The sequence below is a fragment of the Pinus tabuliformis genome, chromosome 9, assembly GCF_031772625.1.
Source record: "Pinus tabuliformis cultivar Carrire ecotype Pingquan chromosome 9, CPIR1, whole genome shotgun sequence".
Classification (NCBI taxonomy): Eukaryota; Viridiplantae; Streptophyta; class Pinopsida; order Pinales; family Pinaceae; genus Pinus; species Pinus tabuliformis.
The window spans coordinates 1,322,504,834-1,322,531,008 of record NC_142307.1 but is presented as its reverse complement, the minus strand read 5'-3'; the positions used below and the strand labels follow the sequence as shown (position 1 = coordinate 1,322,531,008).

At 32.8% G+C, this 26,175-nt stretch overlaps 1 protein-coding gene across 1 annotated transcript; it reads left to right on the top strand.

Moving 5' to 3' along the window:
* Positions 1 to 23,032: 23,032 nt before the first annotated feature.
* On the top strand, positions 23,033 to 25,524 carry LOC149153395 (uncharacterized). The gene is made up of 3 exons (XM_089443811.1): positions 23,033 to 23,410; positions 23,558 to 24,226; positions 24,769 to 25,524. The coding sequence occupies exons 1-3, from the start codon at positions 23,033 to 23,035 to the stop codon at positions 25,522 to 25,524; spliced, it is 1,803 nt and encodes a 600-aa protein (XP_089299937.1).
* Positions 25,525 to 26,175: the final 651 nt, after the last annotated feature.

The window sequence follows — 26,175 nt, the reverse complement described above, 5'->3', positions numbered from 1 at the left end:
CCCATAACCTAGAAAATGATTATCCTCCCTCAGGCCGCTAAACATTTAATAACCTGTCAACTCGTTTGTTCTTATTATTTAAAACATAATATTTTCACATGCTTTACCTCCTTAATCGCATATCGTGGTCTTTAAAGGGGTAGCGTATAACGCTTATCAGATATATCGAGCGAAATGCGATTGTGAAGATTACAATATCGCATTTCGCAAAATCGTTAACGTTTGTCCTAAGGCATGTTCAAGTTTTTTGCGAATTGCGAAATGCGATTGCGTAATGACAAGATGAGATTATTGTAGTGGGAGATCTTTTTGCATATTGCAATTTCGTAAAGGTTTTATAAAATAGTGACGTGGAAAAGCGCAATGTGCGATTTACAATATAGGTTTCCTCCTTAGCTCATTTTGCAAGGTTTTTCTTTAGAGTTAGGCATTATTATTAGGCTTAAAATTTTTAAAAAGGGTCCCCATTTATAACTCAAATGCTAGCTATTGTTAGTTAAAAATGGGGGGGTTATTTCATAGTACAACAATTGGTGATTCACTTGGGAGAACCAGTTATCTCTGAGTAATTTTCTAAAATTTCTAAAAACTTTCAAAGTAATTGGAGTTATAAGAATAATGATTTCATGAGTTATAAGGTAAACAACATTTCTCTTGAACCACCATTACTTGCTCAGGCCCATCTGCTTAATTACTTCACCCTTGTAATGATAGAAATATAAATGTTAGCATCAGTCAATAATAAGGTTTAAAATAATATAGTAGGTGCCTCCTGCAGATTAGTTTTTTGGTTTTTTTACTCATTTATCACAGATAGAGCCTCTGTTGCCAGCAGACGTTCATAGCCTCGACAGGGTTACCTTTTAACCAAAAATGATCCATTATCCCATCTGTATGAATTTTCAGATTTCAAAATGATATTCGTTTGAATTGAATCTCTCTTGGACTTTGTCCCTTTTTGTTTTTACCTTTTGAGTGTAATCTTTTTCCTTAAAAGACATTGTCTAGGCGTGGTAACCTATTGATGACAATGCCATTCACCGGTTGTAAATAAACTGAACAAGCTGGCTCTTGATGAGACCCCTTGTCTTTTGATCAAGAAGATCATTAGCTATTACCCTGTTTTGATATGCAGTATTGGTAATATCAATTTTAATTACTTCCCTATGAACATGGTAAACAAGCTCGTAATGAGACTCTTTATCTTTTAAGTTTTTTATGTTTTAGAATTACACTCTAAAAAAGGAAATTTTTAACAGATGGGGTGGTCCATTGGCCTTTTTAAGGGTTTTGGGTGATAATGATGGAGTTTTTAAGATACCAATCTGCAAGAAGTCCTTGCTAGGCTAAAGATTCTTTTCTTGACTGATAACAAAACCTTCATATCCTATAAAGATACGAGTTTTTTCGTAAAATAAATGTTTTTAAGCAAGATCAAGTTTTTTTTCAAAGAGATGAAGTTTATTTTAGTACTCAAATGTCCTAATTGTTCCTTTTAACTCCTATTTTCTTATAAAAACGAAAAATCATAAATGTTATCAAAGGCTTATTTTGAAAAGACAAAAGTAAATACTAGTTAACCATTTTTTTCCTAAAAAGCAATATATTACAAAATTGGAAGAGGGTATCTCCTAAGAAAAGTACCTTTTCAATATTTGCCCATTAACGGGCAAAGAATCTTTCCTACCGGACAAGTCTTGTAAAAGAAACGTTGATTGTCCGATTTTTTCAATAATTTGAAAAGGGCCAAGCCATAGTCTTTGGAATTTGGTATGTCTACCTTTTTACTCATGTCCTTTGTCCCATTTCAGAACTAAGTCACCTACTTTAAGGGATTTTTGACTGGTAGAAGTTGTATCAAAAGAAGCTTTGACTAATTGTTGATGATGGAAGTGGGTTGCTTTAGCCTTTTCTCTTTCTTCTTCGAGTTTGAGAATTTGAAATTGTCTAGCCTGGAGAGAAGATGAAGGGCTTTCATTGATAAATTGTACTAGGGCAAGAGATGGGATTGGCACATTTGTGGGAAAAACAACTTCTTTTCCATAAACTAAAGCAAAATGTTAATGCTTTATGCCAATTCCTGTGATTTTTAACAATAGTTCTTTTGATAATTCTAATGAGGTTTTTGTTTGTTGATTCTGCTAATCCATTACCTTGAGGATAATAATTAGCTGAATATTTTAACTTGAAACCTCACTTAAGAGCAAATTGTACTATTGTATTTCCAGAAAAGTAAGATGCATTGCCAAACATTAAAGCCGAGGGTAAGCCAAACTGGGTAATTATGTACTGATCAATGAAATCAGTGATGTTTTATGTATTAGCTATCTTGTATGGGACAAATTCTACCCACTTAGTAAAGTAATCAATATTTAGATTCTCTTCCGGATCCATCGCATAAGGATTCTTTTCCATCGACGTTTCGAACCAGCAACGATGGTTCATCTTCAGGATGTGAGAAATTCTTGAAAGATTGGTCTTATTTTTTCTATATATAGAGATGCTTAGCCGACAGATATGATTAATTTAATAATAATAATAATTTATTTATTTAATCTATTTAATTAATTTCTCTTCATTATATTTGTTTTCAATTTTATTTATTTATTTTTTAATCTTAATATTAATTGTTATTTATTTTAATTAGTTTTAATTTTAGTTATTATGATTATTAATTTTAATTTTAATTATATAATTATTTTAGTTATTAATTTTTAATTGTTATAATTGTATAGATTTTATGGGCCTGGAGTATGCCCTAAAACTGCTTCTGCTTGGCTAAGAGCTCGTCTTCCTCGGACGTAAGGAAACAGGTTAACGGCCCAAGACCCAGAGGCATCTGGCAGGAGTGAAAGCCTGCTCCCTTACGGACCACCAGCGGGTTATTTCAGGTGGCGTGGTTTTCCTTGATAACAGTGATGTGTCAACTGACATTCGCGGATAGCAGCCAGAGATGGCTGTCCTCACTGTTGGTTTGACAAACTGAGTTTGATAGGTTTTTCCACCTTTTGAAAAAAAAAAAAAAAAAAAAATTGTATAGATTTCATAATTGTTTTATGCAAATTTTAATTATTTGTTTATTTTAATTGCTATTTTAATTAATTATAATTGTATTGATTGTATTTATTATGATTATTTATTTATTTTAATTATTATTCTCATTAATTATTAATTTTTAATTGTTAATTGTTATAATTATATTGGTTTTAGTTTCTTTATTAATTGTAATTTTTAGTTTTAATTATTAATATTAATTGAAATTTAATTTTAATTATTCTTTATTTTAATTATAATTATTCCTTATATTAATTTTAACTATTTCTTATTTTAATTATAATTATTTTTAATTATTAATTGTAATTAAATTTTAATTATTCCTTATTTTAATTATAATTATTTCTTATTTTAATTATAATTCTTTTAATTAATAATTTTAATATTAATTGTCATTTATTTTAATTGATTTTAATTTCAGTTATTATAACTATTTTAATTATTAATTATTATTTATTAATTAATAATTAATAAATAATAATTAATGAGAATAATAATTATTAATTATTAATTATTAATTATAAATTTTAATTATTAATTCTTTTAATTAATAATCTTAATATTAATTGTTATTTAATTGATTTTAATTTCAGTTATTATAACTATTTTAATTATTAATTATTATTATTATTATTTTTTTTTAATTAATAATCTTAATATTAATTATTATTTATTTTAATTGATTTTAATTTTAGTTATTATAACTATTTTAATTATTAATTATTAATTATTAACTATTAATTATTAATTATTATAGGATTTTAATTAATTATAATTGTATTGATTGTATTTATTATGTTTATTTATTTATTTTAATTATTATTCTCATTAATTATTAATTTTTAATTGTTAATTGTTATAATTATATTGGTTCTATTTTATTTATTAATTGTAATTTTTAGTTTTAATTATTATTATTAATTGAAATTTAATTTTAATTATTCTTTATTTTAATTATAATCATTCCTTATATTAATTTTAACTATTTCTTATTTTAATTATAATTATTTTTAATTATTAATTGTAATTAATTTTAATTATTCCTTATTTTAATTGTAATTATTTCTTATTTTAATTATAATTCTTTTAATTAATAATCTTAATATTAATTGTTATTTATTTTAATTGATTTTAATTTCAGTTATTATAACTATTTTAATTATTAATTATTATAATTTTTTTTTATTTTATATATATATATATATATATATATATTTTAATGGTTTATAATTATATTGATTTCATAATTGTTTTATGCAAAATATTTTTAATTATTTGTTTATTTTAATTGCTATTTTAATTAATAGTAATTGTATTGATTATATTTATATTGATTATTTATTTATTTTAATTATTATTCTAATTAATTATTAAATTTTTATTTTTATTTTAATTGTTAATTGTTATAATTATATAGGCTATAGTTTATTTATTAATTGTAATTTTGGTTTTAATTATTATTATTATTCATTCTGATCTGGAGGATTCTGGTTAGGGGTAGATTTGGATGATAGGATTGGAACCCAGTTTTTGCTTATGGTCCATCCATCGTCTCTGTTAAGGTTATTGGGTGTTTGCTAATTTCTATGGCTTCCATGAATTTCCTTATGAAGTAGTGATCGCTCCTGGCTAAGATTCGGGTGTCCTCTATACATATTTGGTGCTTAGTTTTATTAGAATGTTCAGCTAGGGTTGAGGATTTGGATCGGTTGTGTTTAATGTCTGCTGAGTGTTCCTGGATCCTTGTGTTAAATGATTTTCCTGTCTCGCCTACATAGGGTTTGCCGCATGAGCAGGGAATTAAGTAGACACCTTTATGGCATTTAGGGTCAATTTTGTCTTTTACAGGATTAAGGCAATTGCGGATTGTGTTTAAGGGTTTGAAAGTGGTTAGAATTCCATTGTTTTTCAAAATGCGGGAGATTTTGTCTGTAGACCCCTGTATATAAGGGAGGTTGACTTTACCTTTTATATTGTCAAAGTTTTTATTTTTGTTAGGTCGTGTTTTTGCTTTATTTATGGCTGTGATAGCTTGATGTTTATTGTATCCATTTCTTAGGAAAACTTTAATAAGGTGTTCTATTTCTTTTTCTAGGTGTTCTTTATCAGAGATTCTAAGTGCTCTGGTTGCTAAGGTGTTGAGGACTCCTAGTTTGTAAGTCGGGTGATGATGTGAGGAGGCATGTAAATATTGTTCGGTGTGAGTCTTTTTCCTATATACCTGGTGAGATATAGAGCCATCCTCATTCCTGGTGATGAGGATATCCAAGAAAGGGAGGCTTTTGTTGACCTCCACTTCCATAGTGAATTTTATGGAAGGGGATAAACTATTTAGGTGTTGCTTGAAGGTTTCTAGGGTTTCTCTCCCATGAGGCCATATGATGAATGTGTCATCCACATATCTTTTCCATAATTTAGGTTTTAGGGGTGCTGTTTTAAGGGCTTTGTCTTCAAAGTCCTCCATAAATAAATTGGCAATAATGGGGACAGGGGTGACCCCATGGCGACTCCACAGGTTTGTTCATAAATATCTTCCATAAAGCTGAAAAAGGTTGATCTCAGGCAGATTTCTATGAGCTTGGATGTGTCAGGGTCTGTCAGTTTACAGATAACCTCCATGGCATCATTAATGGGGATATTGGTATATAGCGAGGTGACATCAAAACTAACTAAAATGTCATCTTTATCAAGTTCGATGTTCTTGATTTCTTCAATGAAATGGGTTGAGTCTTTGACAAAAGAGTCTGTGTTTCCCACTAGAGGTTTTAGTTTTTTGGCTAGGTGTTTTGCTAGATGGTATGTAGGTCCATTAATTGTGTTAACTATAGGTCTCAGAGGGATGTTTTCCTTGTGAATCTTTGGAGCTCCATAGATTCTCGGTGTGTATGGATTGCTCACTATGAGATTCTTGTTGTCTTGTATCTTACTACTTTTGATTAGGTAGCATACTTTTTTTGAGATATTGTTTAAAGGGTTTTTGTTAAGTTTTCTGTAACAGCCACTGTTGTTTAGATGATCTAGCATTTTTGTTTTGTAGTCACTTTTGTTCATGATAACCGTGGCTCCTCCTTTGTCTGCTTTCAACACTACAATATCAAGGTTAGAGTTCAAGGTTTTGAGAGCTAGATACTCTTATTTGCTGACATTGCTTTTGGGGGGTTTTGATTTTCTAAGGGTGAGTGAACAGTCTTGTCTGATTTGTTCCTTTATGTTGTCAGGAAGGTTTTTGATGCCATATTCAATATTGCACAGAATGTCTTCAACAGGAATTTTTCTTGGTGTGATGGAGAAATTTAATCCTTTTCTTAATAAATTTAAGGTATGTTCATCTAGTTCTATGTTTGATAAATTTATGACCAAATTGTCCATTTTATTATTGGGTTTATTGTTGTTATTGTTATTAGTGTGTGATATATGTTTTCCATTATTGTATTGTTCACATTTATGACTTTCTGCAGGTTGGGACAGCGTGGGCGGCGTGGGTGAGCCTGGAAGCTTGGGTTGGGTTATTTGCTGTGGAAAGGTGGTATTGTATAAACCTGGGTGCTGCTGACTATTGTGAAGGACATCGTATTCAAGACTTTCAGCGTTAGACTGTGTGAGGGAATGCATAGAAGCAGAATCGTATTGTGCAAGGGCTGTAATATAATGCGTAGGGGACTGATTATTAGACGCGGGCAGGGCTTTATGAAGGGTTGTTTTCTGCGGAAAACTTGCGTGCTGTTGACTATCGTGTAGGACAGCGTGATGATCTGCGGGAGACTGCGTGACATGATGATAATGCTGCGAGGGATACAGAACAAGTGACTGTATAATGCGTGGGGGTGTGTGATACTACGTGGAGTGTATTGGAGCCTGCAGATTAAACGAGGGTAGGGCTTTATGTTGCGGGCTTTGAGTGATAAGCGCTTGAGTGGATTGTGAATGGTCTACAATGACTTCTGATAGCGGTGACAGTTTATGAGGCTGCGATGAGGTTGGGTTGAGAGTGTTGCCGGGTGTGTTCTGAACAGAGGTAGAAGGTAAATTGTTGTGTGTTGGGTTTGCTGTTGGTTCTAGGTTTCCAGTGTTATCATTGTTATTGACCAAAAGATTATGATTGATAAGGGATTTTAAAGAGGAAATTTGTGAGGCATTGATTTTAGAGTGAGAGCTGAAGTCTGCAACATTGTAGAGAGCTGCTTTTTTGTTCAAGAGTTTAGAGAATTTTTGAGTTTGTTTTGTGATTGTGAGTTGCTCTAGTCTACTAGCTTTTAATGCAGAAGCCGAGTCAATTAGCACCCATAATTCTTTTTTGATTGAATTAGCTAAATTTTTATGAAGATTATAAGTATTCTGGGATAAAGTGTTGAGTTCATACCTGGTTTTCCTAATTTCACTTCGAATCAGAGCAATGCTGGCTTTGATGAATATTTGATTATTGCGCTGGCTTCTCAGAGAATGATTGATTTTGGCAAAGGTAGGAATGATTGATGAATCTCTGCATCTCTTCAGAAATGTAAGGTCAGTCTTCTTTTTCATTAAGAGCCATCTGTTTCGTTCAAATCTGCGAACTTCTTTCATAATCTCCCTTCCGTATTGGGTAATTATCTTGTCTTTGAGGTTTCTGCGAGTTACATCATTGTTTAGATTCTCTTCCGGATCCATCGCATAAGGATTCTTTTCCATCGACGTTTCGAACCAGCAACGATGGTTCATCTTCAGGATGTGAGAAAATATTGAAAGACTGGTCTTATTTTTTCTATATATATAGAGATGCTTAGCCGACAGATATGATTAATTTAATAATAATAATAATTTATTTATTTAATCTATTTAATTAATTTCTCTTCATTATATTTGTTTTCAATTTTTTTTTTTAATCTTAATATTAATTGTTATTTATTTTAATTAGTTTTAATTTTAGTTATTATGATTATTAATTTTAATTTTGATTATATAATTATTTTAGTTATTAATTTTTAATTGTTATAATTGTATAGATTTCATAATTGTTTTATGCAAATTTTAATTATTTGTTTATTTTAATTGCTATTTTAATTAATTATAATTGTATTGATTGTATTTATTATGATTATTTATTTATTTTAATTATTATTCTCATTAATTATTAATTATTAATTTTTAATTGTTAATTATTATAATTATATTGGTTTTAGTTTCTTTATTAATTGTAATTTTTAGTTTTAATTATTAATATTAATTGAAATTTAATTTTAATTATTCTTTATTTTAATTATAATAATTCCTTATATTAATTTTAACTATTTCTTATTTTAATTATAATTATTTTTAATTATTAATTGTAATTAAATTTCAATTATTCCTTATTTTAATTATAATTATTTCTTATTTTAATTATAATTATTTCTTATTTTAATTATAATTCTTTTAATTAATAATTTTAATATTAATTGTCATTTATTTTAATTGATTTTAATTTAAGTTATTATAACTATTTTAATTATTAATTATTATTTATTAATTAATAATTAATAAATAATAATTAATGAGAATAATAATTATTAATTATTAATTCTTTTAATTAATAATCTTAACATTAATGGTTATTTAATTGATTTTAATTTCAGTTATTATAACTATTTTAATTATTAATTATTAATTATTAATTATTATTATTATTATTTTAATTAATAATCTTAATATTAATTGTTATTTATTTTAATTGATTTTAATTTTAGTTATTATAACTATTTTAATTATTAATTATTAATTATTAATTATTATAGGATTTTAATTAATTATAATTGTATTGATTGTATTTATTATGTTTATTTATTTATTTTAATTATTATTCTCATTAATTATTAATTTTTAATTTTTAATTGTTAATTATATTGGTTCTAGTTTATTTATTAATTGTAATTTTTAGTTTTAATTATTATTATTAATTGAAATTTAATTTTAATTATTCTTTATTTTAATTATAATTATTCCTTATATTAATTTTAACTATTTCTTATTTTAATTATAATTATTTTTAATTATTAATTGTAATTAATTTTAATTATTCCTTATTTTAATTGTAATTATTTCTTATTTTAATTATAATTCTTTTAATTAATAATCTTAATATTAATTGTTATTTATTTTAATTGATTTTAATTTCATTTATTATAACTATTTTAATTATTAATTATTATAATTTTTTTTTTTTTTTTTTTACATATATATATATATTTTTAATGGTTTATAATTATATTGATTTCATAATTGTTTTATGCAAAATATTTTTAATTATTTGTTTATTTTAATTGCTATTTTAATTAATAGTAATTGTATTGATTATATTTATATTGATTATTTATTTATTTTAATTATTATTCTAATTAATTATTAAATTTTTAATTTTTTTTTAATTGTTAATTGTTATAATTATATAGGCTATAGTTTATTTATTAATTGTAATTTTGGTTTTAATTATTATTATTATTCATTCTGATCTGGAGGATTCTGGTTAGGGGTAGATTTGGATGATAGGATTGGAACCCAGTTTTTGCTTATGGTCCATCCATCGTCTCTGTTAAGGTTATTGGGGTGTTTGCTAATTTCTATGGCTTCCCTGAATTTCCTTATGAAGTAGTGATCGCTCCTGGCTAAGATTCGGGTGTCCTCTATACATATTTGGTGCTTAGTTTTATTAGAATGTTCAGCTAGGGCTGAGGATTTGGATCGGTTGTGTTTAATGTCTGCTGAGTGTTCTTGGATCCTTGTGTTAAATGATCTTCCTGTCTCGCCTACATAGGGTTTGCCGCATGAGCAGGGAATTAAGTAGACACCTTTATGGCATTTAGGGTCAATTTTGTCTTTTACAGGATTAAGGCAATTGCGGATTGTGTTTAAGGGTTTGAAAGTGGTTAGAATTCCATTGTTTTTCAAAATGCGGGAGATTTTGTCTGTAGACCCCTGTATATAAGGGAGGTTGACTTTACCTTTTATATTGTCAAAGTTTTTATTTTTGTTAGGTCGTGTTTTTGCTTTATTTATGGCTGTGATAGCTTGATGTTTATTGTATCCATTTCTTAGGAAAACTTTAATAAGGTGTTCTATTTCTTTTTCTAGGTGTTCTTTATCAGAGATTCTAAGTGCTCTGGTTGCTAAGGTGTTGAGGACTCCTAGTTTGTGGGTCGGGTGATGATGTGAGGAGGCATGTAAATATTGTTCGGTGTGAGTCTTTTTCCTATATACCTGGTGAGATATAGAGCCATCCTCATTCCTGGTGATGAGGATATCCAAGAAAGGGAGGCTTTTGTTGACCTCCACTTCCATAGTGAATTTTATGGAAGGGGATAAACTATTTAGGTGTTGCTTGAAGGTTTCTAGGGTTTCTCTCCCATGAGGCCATATGATGAATGTGTCATCCACATATCTTTTCCATAATTTAGGTTTTAGGGGTGCTGTTTTAAGGGCTTTGTCTTCGAAGTCCTCCATAAATAAATTGGCAATAATGGGGGACAGGGGTGACCCCATGGCGACTCCACAGGTTTGTTCATAAATATCTTCCATAAAGATGAAAAAGGTTGATCTCAGGCAGATTTCTATGAGCTTGGATGTGTCAGGGTCTGTCAGTTTACAGATAACCTCCATGGCATCATTAATGGGGATATTGGTATATAGCGAGGTGACATCAAAACTAACTAAAATGTCATCTTTATCAAGTTCGATGTTCTTGATTTCTTCAATGAAATGGGTTGAGTCTTTGACAAAAGAGTCTGTGTTTCCCACTAGAGGTTTTAGTTTTTTGGCTAGGTGTTTTGCTAGATGGTATGTAGGTCCATTAATTGTGTTAACTATAGGTCTCAGAGGGATGTTTTCCTTGTGAATCTTTGGAGCTCCATAGATTCTCGGTGTGTATGGATTGCTCACTATGAGATTCTTGTTGTCTTGTATCTTACTACTTTTGATTAGGTAGCATACTTTTTTTGAGATATTGTTTAAAGGGTTTTTGTTAAGTTTTCTGTAACAGCCACTGTTGTTTAGATGATCTAGCATTTTTGTTTTGTAGTCACTTGTGTTCATGATAACGGTGGCTCCTCCTTTGTCTGCTTTCAACACTACAATATCAGGGTTAGAGTTCAAGGTTTTGAGAGCTAGATACTCTTGTTTGTTGACATTGCTTTTGGGGGGTTTTGCTTTTCTAAGAGTGAGTGAACAGTCTTGTCTGATTTGTTCCTTTATGTTGTCAGGAAGGTTTTTGATGCCATATTCAATATTGCACAGAATGTCTTCAACATGAATTTTTCTTGGTGTGATGGAGAAATTTAATCCTTTTCTTAATAAATTTAAGGTATGTTCATCTAGTTCTATGTTTGATAAATTTATGACCAAATTGTCCATTTTATTATTGGGTTTATTGCTGTTATTGTTATTAGTGTGTGATATATGTTTTCCATTATTGTATTGTTCACATTTATGACTTTCTGCAGGTTGGGACAGCGTGGGCGGCGTGGGTGAGCCTGGAAGCTTGGGTTGGGTTATTTGCTGTGGAAAGGTGGTATTGTATAAACCTGGGTGCTGCTGACTATTGTGAAGGACATCGTATTCAAGACTTTCAGCGTTAGACTGTGTGAGGGAATGCATAGAAGCAGAATCGTATTGCGCAAGGGCTGTAATATAATGCGTAGGGGACTGATTATTAGACGCGGGCAGGGCTTTATGAAGGGTTGTTTTCTGCGGAAAACTTGCGTGTTGTTGACTATCGTGTAGGACAGCGTGATGATCTGCGAGAGACTGCGTGACATGATGATAATGCTGCGAGGGAGACAGCACAAGTGACTGTATAATGCGTGGGGGTGTGTGATACTGCGTGGAGTGTATTGGAGCCTGCAGATTAAACGAGGGTAGGGCTTTATGTTGCGGGCTTTGAGTGATAAGAGCTTGAGTGGATTGTGAATGGTCTACAATGACTTCTGATAGCGTTGACAGTTTATGAGGCTGCGATGAGGTTGGGTTGAGAGTGTTGCCGGGTGTGTTCTGAACAGAGGTAGAAGGTAAATTGTTGTGTGTTGGGTTTGCTGTTGGTTCTAGGTTTCCAGTGTTATCATTGTTATTGACCAAAAGATTATGATTGATAAGGGATTTTAAAGAGGAAATTTGTGAGGCATTGATTTTAGAGTGAGAGCTGAAGTCTGCAACATTGTAGAGAGCTGCTTTTTTGTTCAAGAGTTTAGAGAATTTTTGAGTTTGTTTTGTGATTGTGAGTTGCTCTAGTCTACTAGCTTTTAATGCAGAAGCCGAGTCAATTAGCACCCATAATTCTTTTTTGATTGAATTAGCTAAATTTTTATTTAAGATTATAAGTATTCTGGGATAAAGTGTTGAGTTCATACCTGGTTTTCCTAATTTCACTTCGAATCAGAGCAATGCTGGCTTTGATGAATATTTGATTATTGCGCTGGCTTCTCAGAGAATGATTGATTTTGGCAAAGGTAGGAATGATTGACGAATCTCTGCATCTCTTCAGAAATGTAAGGTCAGTCTTCTTTTTCATTAAGAGCCATTTGTTTCGTTCAAATCTGTGAACTTCTTTCATAATCTCCCTTTCGTATTGGGTAATTATCTTGTCTTTGAGGTTTCTGCGAGTTACATCATTGTTTAGATTCTCTTCCGGATCCATCGCATAAGGATTCTTTTCCATCGACGTTTCGAACCAGCAATGATGGTTCATCTTCAGGATGTGAGAAATTATTGAAAGACTGGTCTTATTTTTTCTATATATATAGAGATGCTTAGCCGACAGATATGATTAATTTAATAATAATAATTATTTATTTATTTAATCTATTTAATTAATTTCTCTTCATTATATTTGTTTTCAATTTTTATTTTTTTTAATCTTAATATTAATTGTTATTTATTTTAATTAGTTTTAATTTTAGTTATTATGATTATTAATGTTAATTTTGATTATACAATTATTTTAGTTATTAATTTTTAATTGTATAGATTTCATAATTGTTTTATGCAAATTTTAATTATTTGTTTATTTTAATTGCTATTTTAATTAATTATAATTGTATTGATTGTATTTATTATGATTATTTATTTATTTTAGTTATTATTCTCATTAATTATTAATTTTTAATTTTTAATGGTTAATTGTTATAATTATATTGGTTTTAGTTTCTTTATTAATTGTAATTTTTAGTTTTAATTATTAATATTAATTGAAATTTAATTTTAATTATTCTTTATTTTAATTATAATTATTCCTTATATTAATTTTAACTATTTCTTATTTTAATTATAATTATTTTTAATTATTAATTGTAATTAAATTTTAATCATTCCTTATTTTAATTATAATTATTTCTTATTTTAATTATAATTCTTTTAATTAATAATTTTAATATTAATTGTCATTTATTTTAATTGATTTTAATTTCAGTTATTATAACTATTTTAATTATTAATTATTAATTATTATTATTATTATTATTTTTAATTAATAATCTTAATATTAATTGTTATTTATTTTAATTGATTTTAATTTTAGTTATTATAAATATTTTAATTATTAACTATTAATTATTAATTATTATAGGATCTTAATTAATTATAATTGTATTGATTGTATTTATTATGTTTATTTATTTATTTTAATTATTATTCTCATTAATTATTAATTTTTATTTTTTAATTGTTAATTGTTATAATTATATTGGTTCTAGTTTATTTATTAATTGTAATTTTTAGTTTTAATTATTATTATCAATTGAAATTTAATTTTAATTATTCTTTATTTTAATTATAATTATTTCTTATATTAATTTTAACTATTTCTTATTTTAATTATAATTATTTTTAATTATTAATTGTAATTAATTTTAATTATTCCTTATTTTAATTGTAATTATTTCTTATTTTAATTATAATTCTTTTAATTAATAATCTTAATATTAATTGTTATTTATTTTAATTGATTTTAATTTCAGTTATTATAACTATTTTAATTATTAATTATTATAATTTTTTTTTATTTTTTTTACATATATATATTTTAATGGTTTATAATTATATTGATTTCATAATTGTTTTATGCAAAATATTTTTAATTATTTGTTTATTTTAATTGCTATTTTAATTAATAGTAATTGTATTGATTATATTTATATTGATTATTTATTTATTTTAATTATTATTCTAATTAATTATTAAATTTTTAATTGTTAATTGTTATAATTATATAGGCTATAGTTTATTTATTAATTGTAATTTTGGTTTTAATTATTATTATTATTCATTTTGATCTGGAGGATTCTGGTTAGGGGTAGATTTGGATGATAGGATTGGAACCCAGTTTTTGCTTATGGTCCGTCCATCGTCTTTGTTAAGGTTATTGGGGTGTTTGCTAATTTCTATGGCTTCCCTGAATTTCCTTATGAAGTAGTGATCGCTCCTGGCTAAGATTCGGGTGTCCTCTATACATATTTGGTGCTTAGTTTTATTAGAATGTTCAGCTAGGGCTGAGGATTTGGATCGGTTGTGTTTAATGTCTGCTGAGTGTTCCTGGATCCTTGCGTTAAATGATCTTCCTGTCTTGCCTACATAGGGTTTGCCGCATGAGCAGGGAATTAAGTAGACACCTTTATGGAATTTAGGGTCAATTTTGTCTTTTACAGGATTAAGGCAATTGCGGATTGTGTTTAAGGGTTTGAAAGTGGTTAGAATTCCATTGTTTTTCAAAATGCGGGAGATTTTGTCTGTAGACCCCTATATATAAGGGAGGTTGACTTTACCTTTTATATTGTCAAAGTTTTTATTTTTGTTAGGTCATGTTTTTGCTTTATTTATGGCTGTGATAGCTTGATGTTTATTGTATCCATTTGTTAGGAAAACTTTAATAAGGTGTTCTATTTCTTTTTCTAGGTGTTCTTTATCAGTGATTCTAAGTGCTTTGGTTGCTAAGGTGTTGAGGACTCCTAGTTTGTGGGTCGGGTGATGATGTGAGGAGGCATGTAAATATTGTACGGTGTGAGTCTTTTTCCTATATACCTGGTGAGATATAGAGCCATCCTCATTCCTGGTGATGAGGATATCCAAGAAAGGGAGGCTTTTGTTGACCTCCACTTCCATAGTGAATTTTATGGAAGGGGATAAACTATTTAGGTGTTGCTTGAAGGTTTCTAGGGTTTCTCTCCCATGAGGCCATATGATGAATGTGTCATCCACATATCTTTTCCATAATTTAGGTTTTAGGGGTGCTATTTTAAGGGCTGTCTTCAAAGTCCTCCATAAATAAATTGGCAATAATGGGGGACAGGGGTGACCCCATGGCGACTCCACAGGTTTGTTCATAAATATCTTCCATAAAGCTGAAAAAGGTTGATCTCAGGCAGATTTCTATGAGCTTGGATGTGTCAGGGACTGTCAGTTTACAGATAACCTCCATGGCATCATTAATGGGGATATTGGTATATAGCGAGGTGACATCAAAACTAACTAAAATGTCATCTTTATCAAGTTCGATGTTCTTGATTTCTTCAATGAAATGGGTTGAGTCTTTGACAAAAGAGTCTGTGTTTCCCACTAGAGGTTTTAGTTTTTTGGCTAGGTGTTTTGCTAGATGGTATGTAGGTCCATTAATTGTGTTAACTATAGGTCTCAGAGGGATGTTTTCCTTGTGAATCTTTGGAGCTCCATAGATTCTCGGTGTGTATGGATTGCTCACTATGAGATTCTTGTTGTCTTGTATCTTACTACTTTTGATTAGGTAGCATACTTTTTTTGAGATATTGTTTAAAGGGTTTTTGTTAAGTTTTCTATAACAGCCACTGTTGTTTAGATGATCTAGCATTTTTGTTTTGTAGTCACTTTTGTTCATGATAACCGTGGCTCCTCCTTTGTCTGCTTTCAACACTACAATATCAGGGTTAGAGTTCAAGGTTTTGAGAGCTAGATACTCTTGTTTGCTGACATTGCTTTTGGGGGGTTTTGCTTTTCTAAGGGTGAGTGAACAGTCTTGTTTGATTTGTTCCTTTATGTTGTCAGGAAGGTTTTTGATGCCATATTCAATATTGCACAGAATGTCTTCAACAGGAATTTTTCTTGGTGTGATGGAGAAATTTAATCCTTTTCTTAATAAATTTAAGGTATGTTCATCTAGTTCTATGTTTGATAAATTTATGACCAAATTGTCCATTTTATTATTGGGTTTATTGCTGTTATTGTTATTAGTGTGTGATATATGTTTTCCATTATTGTATTGTTCACATTTATGACTTTCTGCAGGTTGGGACAGCGTGGGCGGCGTGGGTGAGCCTAGAAGCTTGGGTTGGGTTATTTGCTGTGGAAAGGTGGTATTGTATAAACCTGGGTGCTGCTGACTATTGTGAAGGACAGCGTATTCAAGACTTTCTGCGTTAGACTGTGTGAGGGAATGCATAGAAGCAGAATCGTATTGCGCATGGGCTGTAATATAATGCGTAGGGGACTGATTATTAGACGTGGGCAGGGCTTTATGAAGGGTTGTTTGCTGCGGAAAACTTGCGTGCTGTTGACTATCGTGTAGGACAGCGTGATGATCTGCGGGAGACTGCGTGACATACAGTGCAAGTGACTGTATAATGCGTGGGGGTGTGTGATACTGCGTGGAGTGTATTGGAGCCTGCAGATTAAACGAGGGTAGGGCTTTATGTTGCGGGCTTTGAGTGATAAGCGTTTGAGTGGATTGTGAATGGTCTACAATGACTTCTGATAGCGCTGACAGTTTATGAGGCTGCGATGAGGTTGGGTTGAGAGTGTTGCCGGGTGTGTTCTGAACAGAGGTAGAAGGTAAATTGTTGTGTGTTGGGTTTGCTGTTGGTTCTAGGTTTCCAGTGTTATCATTGTTATTGACCAAAAGATTATGATTGATAAGGGATTTTAAAGAGGAAATTTGTGAGGCATTGATTTTAAAGTGAGAGCTGAAGTCTGCAACATTGTAGAGAGCTGCTTTTTTGTTCAAGAGTTTAGAGAATTTTTGAGTTTGTTTTGTGATTGTGAGTTGCTCTAGTCTACTAGCTTTTAATGTAGAAGCCGAGTCAATTAGCACCCATAATTTTTTTTTGATTGAATTAGCTAAATTTTTATGAAGATTATAAGTATTCTGGGATAAAGTGTTGAGTTCATTCCTGGTTTTCCTAATTTCACTTTGAATCAGAGCAATGCTGGCTTTGATGAATATTTGATTATTGCGCTGGCTTCTCAGAGAATGATTGATTTTGGCAAAGGTAGGAATGATTGATGAATCTCTGCATCTCTTCAGAAATGTAAGGTCAGTCTTCTTTTTCATTAAGAGTTATCTGTTTCGTTCAAATCTGCGAACTTCTTTCATAATCTCCCTTCCATATTGGGTAATTATCTTGTCTTTGAGGTTTCTACGAGTTACATCATTGTTTAGATTCTCTTCCGGATCCATCGCATAAGGATTCTTTTCCATCGACGTTTCGAACCAGCAACGATGGTTCATCTTCAGGATGTGAGAAATTCTTGAAAGACTAGTCTTATTTTTTCTATATATATAGAGATGCTTAGCCGACAGATATGATTAATTTAATAATAATAATTATTTATTTATTTAATCTATTTAATTAATTTCTCTTCATTATATTTGTTTTCAATTTTTTTTTATTTTTTATTTTTTAATCTTAATATTAATTGTTATTTATTTTAATTAGTTTTAATTTTAGTTATTATGATTATTAATTTTAATTTTGATTATATAATTATTTTAGTTATTAATTTTTAATTGTTATAATTGTATAGATTTCATAATTGTTTTATGCAAATTTTAATTATTTGTTTATTTTAATTGCTATTTTAATTAATTATAATTGTATTGATTGTATTTATTATGATTATTTATTTATTTTAATTATTATTCTCATTAATTATTAATTTTTAATTGTTAATTTTTATAATTATATTGGTTTTAGTTTCTTTATTAATTGTAATTTTTAGTTTTAATTATTTTTTTTAAGCTGTGGTTCACGGTCACTGAGTGGCCGCTACATCCACGATAGAGAAGCGGGGCAGTTCCAACCGAAGGGATCTGCCCGTCGGCCATAACAGGCCTAACCCTGAGGGCGTCGAGGAGATTTGACCCAGTGACCTCCCAACTGGGAAAGTGCTTAGCAACGAGAACTCGACCATTTGAGCTATCCCTTGGGGCTTTTTTTAGTTTTAATTATTAATATTAATTGAAATTTAATTTTAATTATTCTTTATTTTAATTATAATTATTCCTTATATTAATTTTAACTATTTCTTATTTTAATTATAATTATTTTTAATTATAATTATTTTTAATTATTAATTGTACTTAAATTTTAATTATTCCTTATTTTAATTATAATTATTTCTTATTTTAATTATAATTCTTTTAATTAATAATTTTAATATTAATTGTCATTTATTTTAATTGATTTTAATTTCAGTTTTTTTTTTTTTTTTTTTCCGAAGGTGGCAAAACCTATCAAACTCAGGTGTCAAACCAACAGTGAGGACAGCCATCTCTGGCTGCTATCCGCGAATGTCGGTGTGACTCATCACTGTTATCAAGGAAAACCACGCCACCTGTAATAACCCGCTGGTGGTCCGTAAGGGAGCAGGCTTTCACTCCTGCCAGATGCCTCTGGGTCTTGGGCCGTTAACCTGTTTCCTTACGTCCGAGGAAAACGAGCTCTTAGCCAAGCAGAAGCAGTTTTACGGCATACTCCAGGCCGAATTTTAATTTCAGTTATTATAACTATTTTAATTATTAATTATTATTTATTAATTATTAATTTTTTTTTTTTTTTTTTGATAAGTCATAGCACCCTGAATCGGTTGCGATGGCGCTGGTTAGGGTTTTGAAGCCAGAGCTCAAGCTGAAACCACGCTCGGGCCACGGGTAGGTAGAATGGGTTAGGAGTCAGTGAACAGCTGCCGACACAGGTTTTAAAGGCGCCTGGCAGGTGGAGGCGGAAGTTCTGGATCGGGCCAGGTTTTTGTCGGTTTGTTTATTACCATAATACAGACGATTACAGTTTGTTACCTGCCTTCTTTCCGTTCTTCCTACACAAGAAGCCGTAAAGTTTAAACCACTGTTGATTATCGGCTGTAGCAAATACATTGAAACGGTTTGTAATCATGGTTAGCCCCACCGACTTTGTAGACCTGGACCCAGCAGTGGAGGACATCCTCTCTATGTGGGGGAAGGATATCACCGTTCAGAATATGGAACACTACTTTGGGGCTTTTGAACGGTCTAGGTTGGAGGAATTAACCCAGGTGGAACCGCCATTGTTTCGGCAAAAAGACAAGGAAGCGGGCAGAACGGCTCACAATAGATTCACTCCGGCAGCTTCCAAACAGGTGGGAAGCGAAATAGTATACAGGGGGCCAGATGAGGAAGGGCTGCCATCAGATTCAAAGGGCAAAGCAACATTGATTCGAGACACGCCCTCTAAGGGTTTTGAAGACTTTACTAATTTAGGGCTTTCGGCTGGATATAGTAGGTCAAGGATCCGAGGGGGCCTTCCTTCGATTTCAAGGGTTTCTCTGCCAAGAGAATCCTTTTCCCTAAATGGATCTAATGTAAATGGTATCGGAGAACATCCAGTGGGGGAACGGACAGCCTCTGATGGACTGGTAATGGGCCCTCTGCCTCCAGGGAATATTGAAGCAGGAGCTGCGGGTCAATCCCCGCCATTGCCGGAGATAGGAACTATTGGGGGCATAGCGAAGACTATCCCAGAAAGAAATGATGACCGAAGGGGTCTCGGATCTTCGGTGCAAGAATTAAGAATCAAAGGTGCAAAAAGAAAACAGCAAAGACCCATTGGATCTCAGGAGATTGAGGGCAACCTGGTCCTGGGGATGGAGGTTTCAATAGAAGAAACTCTAGCGGTGGCAGATTGTACATTGGTCGGCAGAGTTAGAGGTAAGAAATTCTCCTCTGAATTTCTTCAAGAATGGGGTGAGACATGTTTTGTATCAGCCAGACCTATACAGTTTGAAGCTCAAATTTTAGGGAAGGGGTGGTTCAAGCTCTGTTTTGTTGATAAAGACGCAGCAGAATGGGTCTTCCATCGTAATTGGCACATAGGAAACATTCCTGTACTGTTAAAGAAATGGAATCCCATGTTTGATGCTTTCAAGGAGCGAACGACGGAGTTCCCTGTGTGGGTGCGAGCTCCGGGCTTACCATCTTTCTTGTGGACAGAAGAAGTTTTAAAATCCATTGGGAATAGGCTGGGGGTTTTTTTGGAGGCAAATTTGTCTTTTTTGAAGACGAAGGATAGAACGATGGCGCGTATTTTGACTCTCCTTAACCCGAGTAGAGGCCTGGCGCAAAAATTAAATCTTCAGTACAAAGAATTCGTGTTTGAACAGACTCTAGACTATGAATACTTACCGTTCAGATGCCATTTCTGCCACGAGTACGGGCACTTGGCAAAAAATTGCTCACAGCTGAGGAGAAGGCGACATTTTAGGAGGACTTCAGCTAACAGAGGAAATGATCATAATAATGTTCAGATATCCGTGGAGCATGAATTTACTGAGCCGCTAGGAACAGAGGATATGGAGACAGAGGAGACTGTCAAGGATCCTGTGGATGAAGCTGTACCAAGTCAAGAGGATGCTCAGGAAACCGACAATCATCCGGCGGTTGCTGTGGAGGAACATGATAAAGAAGAGGCAGCCGCGAAAGAGCTCGTAAAGGAGGATGTAGCAAGTCAAATTCCGTTAGAAGCCGAAGAAACGGGTATGCGCTCAGGGATCCCTACTCTAAAATCTCCTGAGCATGTTTCTTCTCCTTCGCATGTTTCATATCCTAATAACTATGTGCAAGAAACTAATACTGTTGAAAATATGAAACACATATCTAGTCCCCTGAATGCAGACATTAATGCTGATGTCCCTATCATATCTTTAAAATCTCCTGAGCATGGTTCTTCTTCTTCGAATGTCTCATATCCTAATAGTCATATTAATACTGTTGAAAATATGAAACATATTTCCAGTCCTCTGAATGTAGACATTACTGCTGATGCTATTCTGTCACTGGATATAAGTTGTGAAGACCAGTGGCCCCCTCTTTCACATCCAGCTTCTCGTTCCCATTGCCCTTATAACCTGAGATCTATGGGAGGGATTCACAGTGAGCAGGGGACTTTAGGTGGATTGGGATTAACCCCCTCTCAGAGTTGCCCCAAAAATAAGAGAGGTAGGAAATCGGATATATCCAAGGCAAAACTTAAAGCTAAACTGGATGTTGCAGATGGTAAACAATACTCTATTCCGGGGGTTCTTAGAGCAGCCCAACCCCCTGAGAGTGTTATAAAATGATCTTGACAACTTGGAATTGCAGAGGTTTGGCCAGCAAACCGAAAAAACTGGCATTGAAAGAGTGGATAATTAATTCAAATTTAGATGTTATTTTTCTGCAAGAAACCCTGGGGAGGGCTTGTGAGATAGAAGCCATGCTTCATTCCCTTCTGCCTGGGTGGATCTTTTCTGCCATAGACTCTTCTGGTCACTCGGGGGCATTGCTATTGGTTTCAAAGAAGGACGGGTAAAGGTTTTAAACCAATGGGGGATGAAACAAGTCATGGGCATGGAGGTTTTATCGCCAGATTTCTCTTTTCCTGTCTCCTTAGTAAATGTATATGGGCCATGTCAGAGCAGGGAATCTTTTTGGGAAGATTTGATGTCAAAATCTGTGATGAAATCCCCTTTGATGGTGGTGGGAGGTGATTTAAATTTTTCCATAGGTAGAGCAGAAACATGGGGACCATCAGCTAGAGAAGATCCTCTAACAGATTTTTTCTTTAACCTCATTCTGGATAATAATTTTACAGATCCTTCACCAATCAAACTAAAGCCTACTTGGAGGAACCGAAGGGCAGGTGAAGATCGGATAGCTAAAAGACTAGACCGCTTTTTGGTGGCTGAGTCTTTGTTTGCCAAAACCCCCATGCTCAGACAGTGGGTTGAGGAAAGAGGGAATTCGGATCATTTCCCTGTTTTTCTGGATCTTTCTTTCCCTCCTCCCAAGCCTCCTGCCCCTTTTAAGTTCAATCCAGCTTGGCTCCAGGATCTCTCTTTCTGCAAGCTGTTTAATGAAACATGGGTTCACCCTGCTCACAATTCAGATGAGGATAAATGTTTTTTGTTTATGGAGAACCTTAAAAGATTGAAGAAAGCCACAATTTCCTGGGCAAAGGAAAGAAAACTGAAACAAAATGAGGAGCTGGTTAAAATTAGGGAGGAGCTGAAACAGATGGAAAGTGTGGAGATAGATGGATACTCTTCACAGGCCTCAAAAGACAGAATTCTTCTTTTGGAGAAGCAGCAAAATAAAATCCTCTTGGATAAGGAAGAAGAATGGAGAATCAAGAGTAGGGCAATTTGGTTAAAATCTGGGGATGAGAACACCAGGTTTTTCCATAACTTTGCAAAAGGTAGGAAAGCTGCAAATACTATTTGGCGCCTTAAAGACAAAGAAGGGAGGGAATTCAGTTCCTTTCCAGAGCTTTCCGGGTTAGGGAAAAGACACTTCCAGAATATTTTTACAGACTCTGGGGAGGCTACTATTGCAGAAGTCTTTAGAACTGTGCAAAGCTTCCCTAGATTCATTGAGGAAGATGAAGCAGAAGATTTATCAATCCCGGTTTCAAAGGAGGAGGTTGAAGCTGCTATGAAGATCATGGGCAAGGATAAGAGTCCAGGCCCAGATGGCTGGACTATATAACTGTTTCTCCATTTTTATGACCAAATAGGATCCGAAATTACTGAAGTAGTTGAGGAGTCTAGACAGAAAGGAGAAGTTTATAGACCTTTCAACTCAACTTTTATAGCTCTTATTCCTAAAAAGGATGACCCGGAAAGTTTTGAAGACTTCAGACCAATATCATTGTGTAATTGCATCTACAAGATTATAGCAAAGGTAATTGCCCTCAGACTAGCCCCATTTCTGGCACAAAATATATCAATGGAGCAATTTGGTTTCCTGGAAGGAAGACAAATCCATGAAGCTATTGGGGTAGCTCAGGAGGTCATTCATAGTGTCAGATTGAAGAAAAAGAAGGGGGCTGTTCTAAAAATTGATCTATCTAAAGCATATGATCGGATCAGTTGGCTCTATCTGCGGATGTTGCTAACTCAAGTGGGATTCAGCTATCCCTTTATTAGCTGGATCATGGGTTGCATCACAAATGTTAGCTTTGCAGTTCTGGTTAATGGTGCAGCTTCTTCTTTTTTCAACAGCCAGAGAGGACTCAGACAAGGCTGCCCATTATCCCCTCTTCTGTTTCTTCTTGTGGCTGAAGGGCTAAGTAGACTGATCCACAAAGCCAGAAGAGAAGATAAGGTAAAGGGTATTGAGGTAGCAATTAATCTTTTCATCACACACCTTCTTTTTGTAGATGACATATTGATTTTCACCAATGGTTCCTCTAATGAACTAAAGGAGCTAAAATGCATCTGTGAACTTTTTCTTAAAGCAACTGGTATGCAGATAAATTCAAGAAAATCCCATGCTTGTGTGGCAGATTTAGAAAGAAGAGAAAGGGATAGAATGGCTAATCTATTCCCTTTCCCCATTCAGCCACTGGACTCTCCCTTCAAATACTTGGGCTTTTGGTTAAAGCCAGCAGGTTACAAAAAAGAGGATTGGAATTGGCTTATCGCTAAGATTGAATCCAGAATCTCACATTGGAGCTTCAGATGGCTTTCCAGAGCTGGTAGGCTGACCCTTATTAAATCAATTCTGATAGCCATTCCGGTTTATTGGGCTGCACTAACTTGGATCCCCAAAGGCGTAATGGAAAAAATCAGAAGAATTTGCTGCAGATTTTTATGGGCGGGATCAAAGGAGTCCTCTGTGCTACCCTGGGTAGCATGGGACAAAGTGGCCAGACCAAAAGAATGGGGAGGGTGGGGCATTAAAAGATTTCCTGATTTCTGCCTCTCATTAGCAGCGAAATCTGGATGGAGGCTGATAACTATGGAAAATTTATGGACACGGGTGGTGAAAAGAAAATACATCGATCCTATCCCTATGGAAGACTGGATTCAGAGTCGAAATAAGAAGACAAAAAATATATCTGCCATTTGGAAAGCCACGGTGGAAGCCTTTTCAGTGATCGAGCAAGGATTAGCTTGGAAAGTTGGAGATGGAAGAAAGGTAAGGATTGGCAGAGATCCATGGGTCGGATGCAACGAATCTTATGCCTTATCACCAGGGCTTCTCAAACACTTGGAAAGTAAAGGTATTTCAGCATTAAATTAGGTGGAGAAGGTTGGGCAGTCTACTATATGGGGCCAGGCTTGGAAGGATGATGTAGAATTGGGGTTAAATGTCAGATGGAAGTTTGAGTGGGAGGGTTTCATCAAAGAATTAAAACGTACAAATGTCAGGATAAAAGATGAACCTGATTGTTTGATGTGGGCACAAAGCAAATCAGGGAATTTTTCCCCAAAAGATGGTTACCTTTTCTTAATGGGAAAGAAAGGTTGGGGGTTCCGGATTGGTGGGCCAAAAACATCTGGAAACTCAAAAGTCCAGCTAAGGCCAGGCTTCTTCTTTGGTGCATCTTAAAAAGGAAGATCCCAACATGGGAAATCTTACAAGCTAGGTTCTTGGTTGGGCCTGGTAGATGCCCCCTTTGCAAGTCTGAAGATGAAACCATTAGTCATCTTTTCATAAACTGTGTTGTTTCAAGAAAGATATGGGAGGAGGCCACTGGTATGCTAAAGATACAAGCTCAGTGGGGGATTGAACCCTTGGAGACAGCCTGGAGGAGATGGTGGCATGCCTATCCGGAGGGAAACTTAAGAAATTTGCCTCTTATTTTCTGCTGGGGTATATGGCTTGCAAGAAACAAAAGTCTCTTCCAAGATAAGGACACCCCTCCTTCAGTCATTGCTATTAATATAGCTGCTATCTACTCTGCCTTACCGCCCCCTGAGGTTAAGAACCCAAAACCAAACCAAAATCAAATCAACATACAGGAAGGCATTCCTGGTGGTTTCTTTGATGGGGCTTCCCAAAACAATAGGGCGGGAGCTGGCCTGTGCATTCATATCAATCCGAATCACTCTATAAAAGCTTCTGTTGGACTGGGTACAGGCACAAATAATTATGCTGAATTATCTGCGCTGCGCTACCTCTTATGTTGGCTTATTCACAAAAATATCAACACAATTCAGATATTTGGGGATTCACTAAATGTCATAAATTGGGTCACTGGGAAGGCAACCTGTCAAAATCAGATTTTGATGACTCTTGTTGAAGAAATTTCATTATTAAAGGCATCTTTTAATAAGTTCTCTATCTGCCATATTTACAGGGACAAGAATGAGGAAGCTGATCAGCTTTCTAAGGCTGGTCTTCAACAGGTTATGGGCAGCTGGACAGTAGAAGAGACCAGACAGGGTCAGACAGTCATCTCACATCAGCCTCCTTTCTTACAGTCACTTTGATTGCTGTACATTTCCATCTTTTTGACAGCAGTTTTCGCGGATTTATATGGTTTTTCTGTGTATATATTTATCAGTTTTTGTTACCCTTTCAGAAATTACAGGCATATAACCACAGCAAACAGATTTTTGATACATACTACATTTTTGGTTTCTTTCCGGATTATAAACTCCTAATTTCTTTTCATATTATGGGGTTGTTTTCTTTCTGCTGAAGGAGACCCCAGCTATTATGTTTCGGCTGTCATTAAGAGTGCTATTTTGACTCCTTTGGGAGGAAGATTGTGCAGGTACAAAACCAGTAGAAGCAGATCCAAAATGTTGAGCAGATCAGCAACTGTTGAGCCACCTGTTATGGCTTAAGACCATTATAGCTTGTAAAACTTTTTATAGTCAATTAATAAAATGTTTTGATTTTTTTCCTTGGAAAAAAATAATAATTAATGAGAATAATAATTATTAATGATTAATTATTAATTTTAATTATTAATTCTTTTAATTAATAATCTTAATATTAATTGTTATTTAATTGATTTTAATTTCAGTTATTATAACTATTTTAATTATTAATTATTATTATTTTAATTAATAATCTTAATATTAATTGTTATTTATTTTAATTGATTTTAATTTTAGTTATTATTACTATTTTAA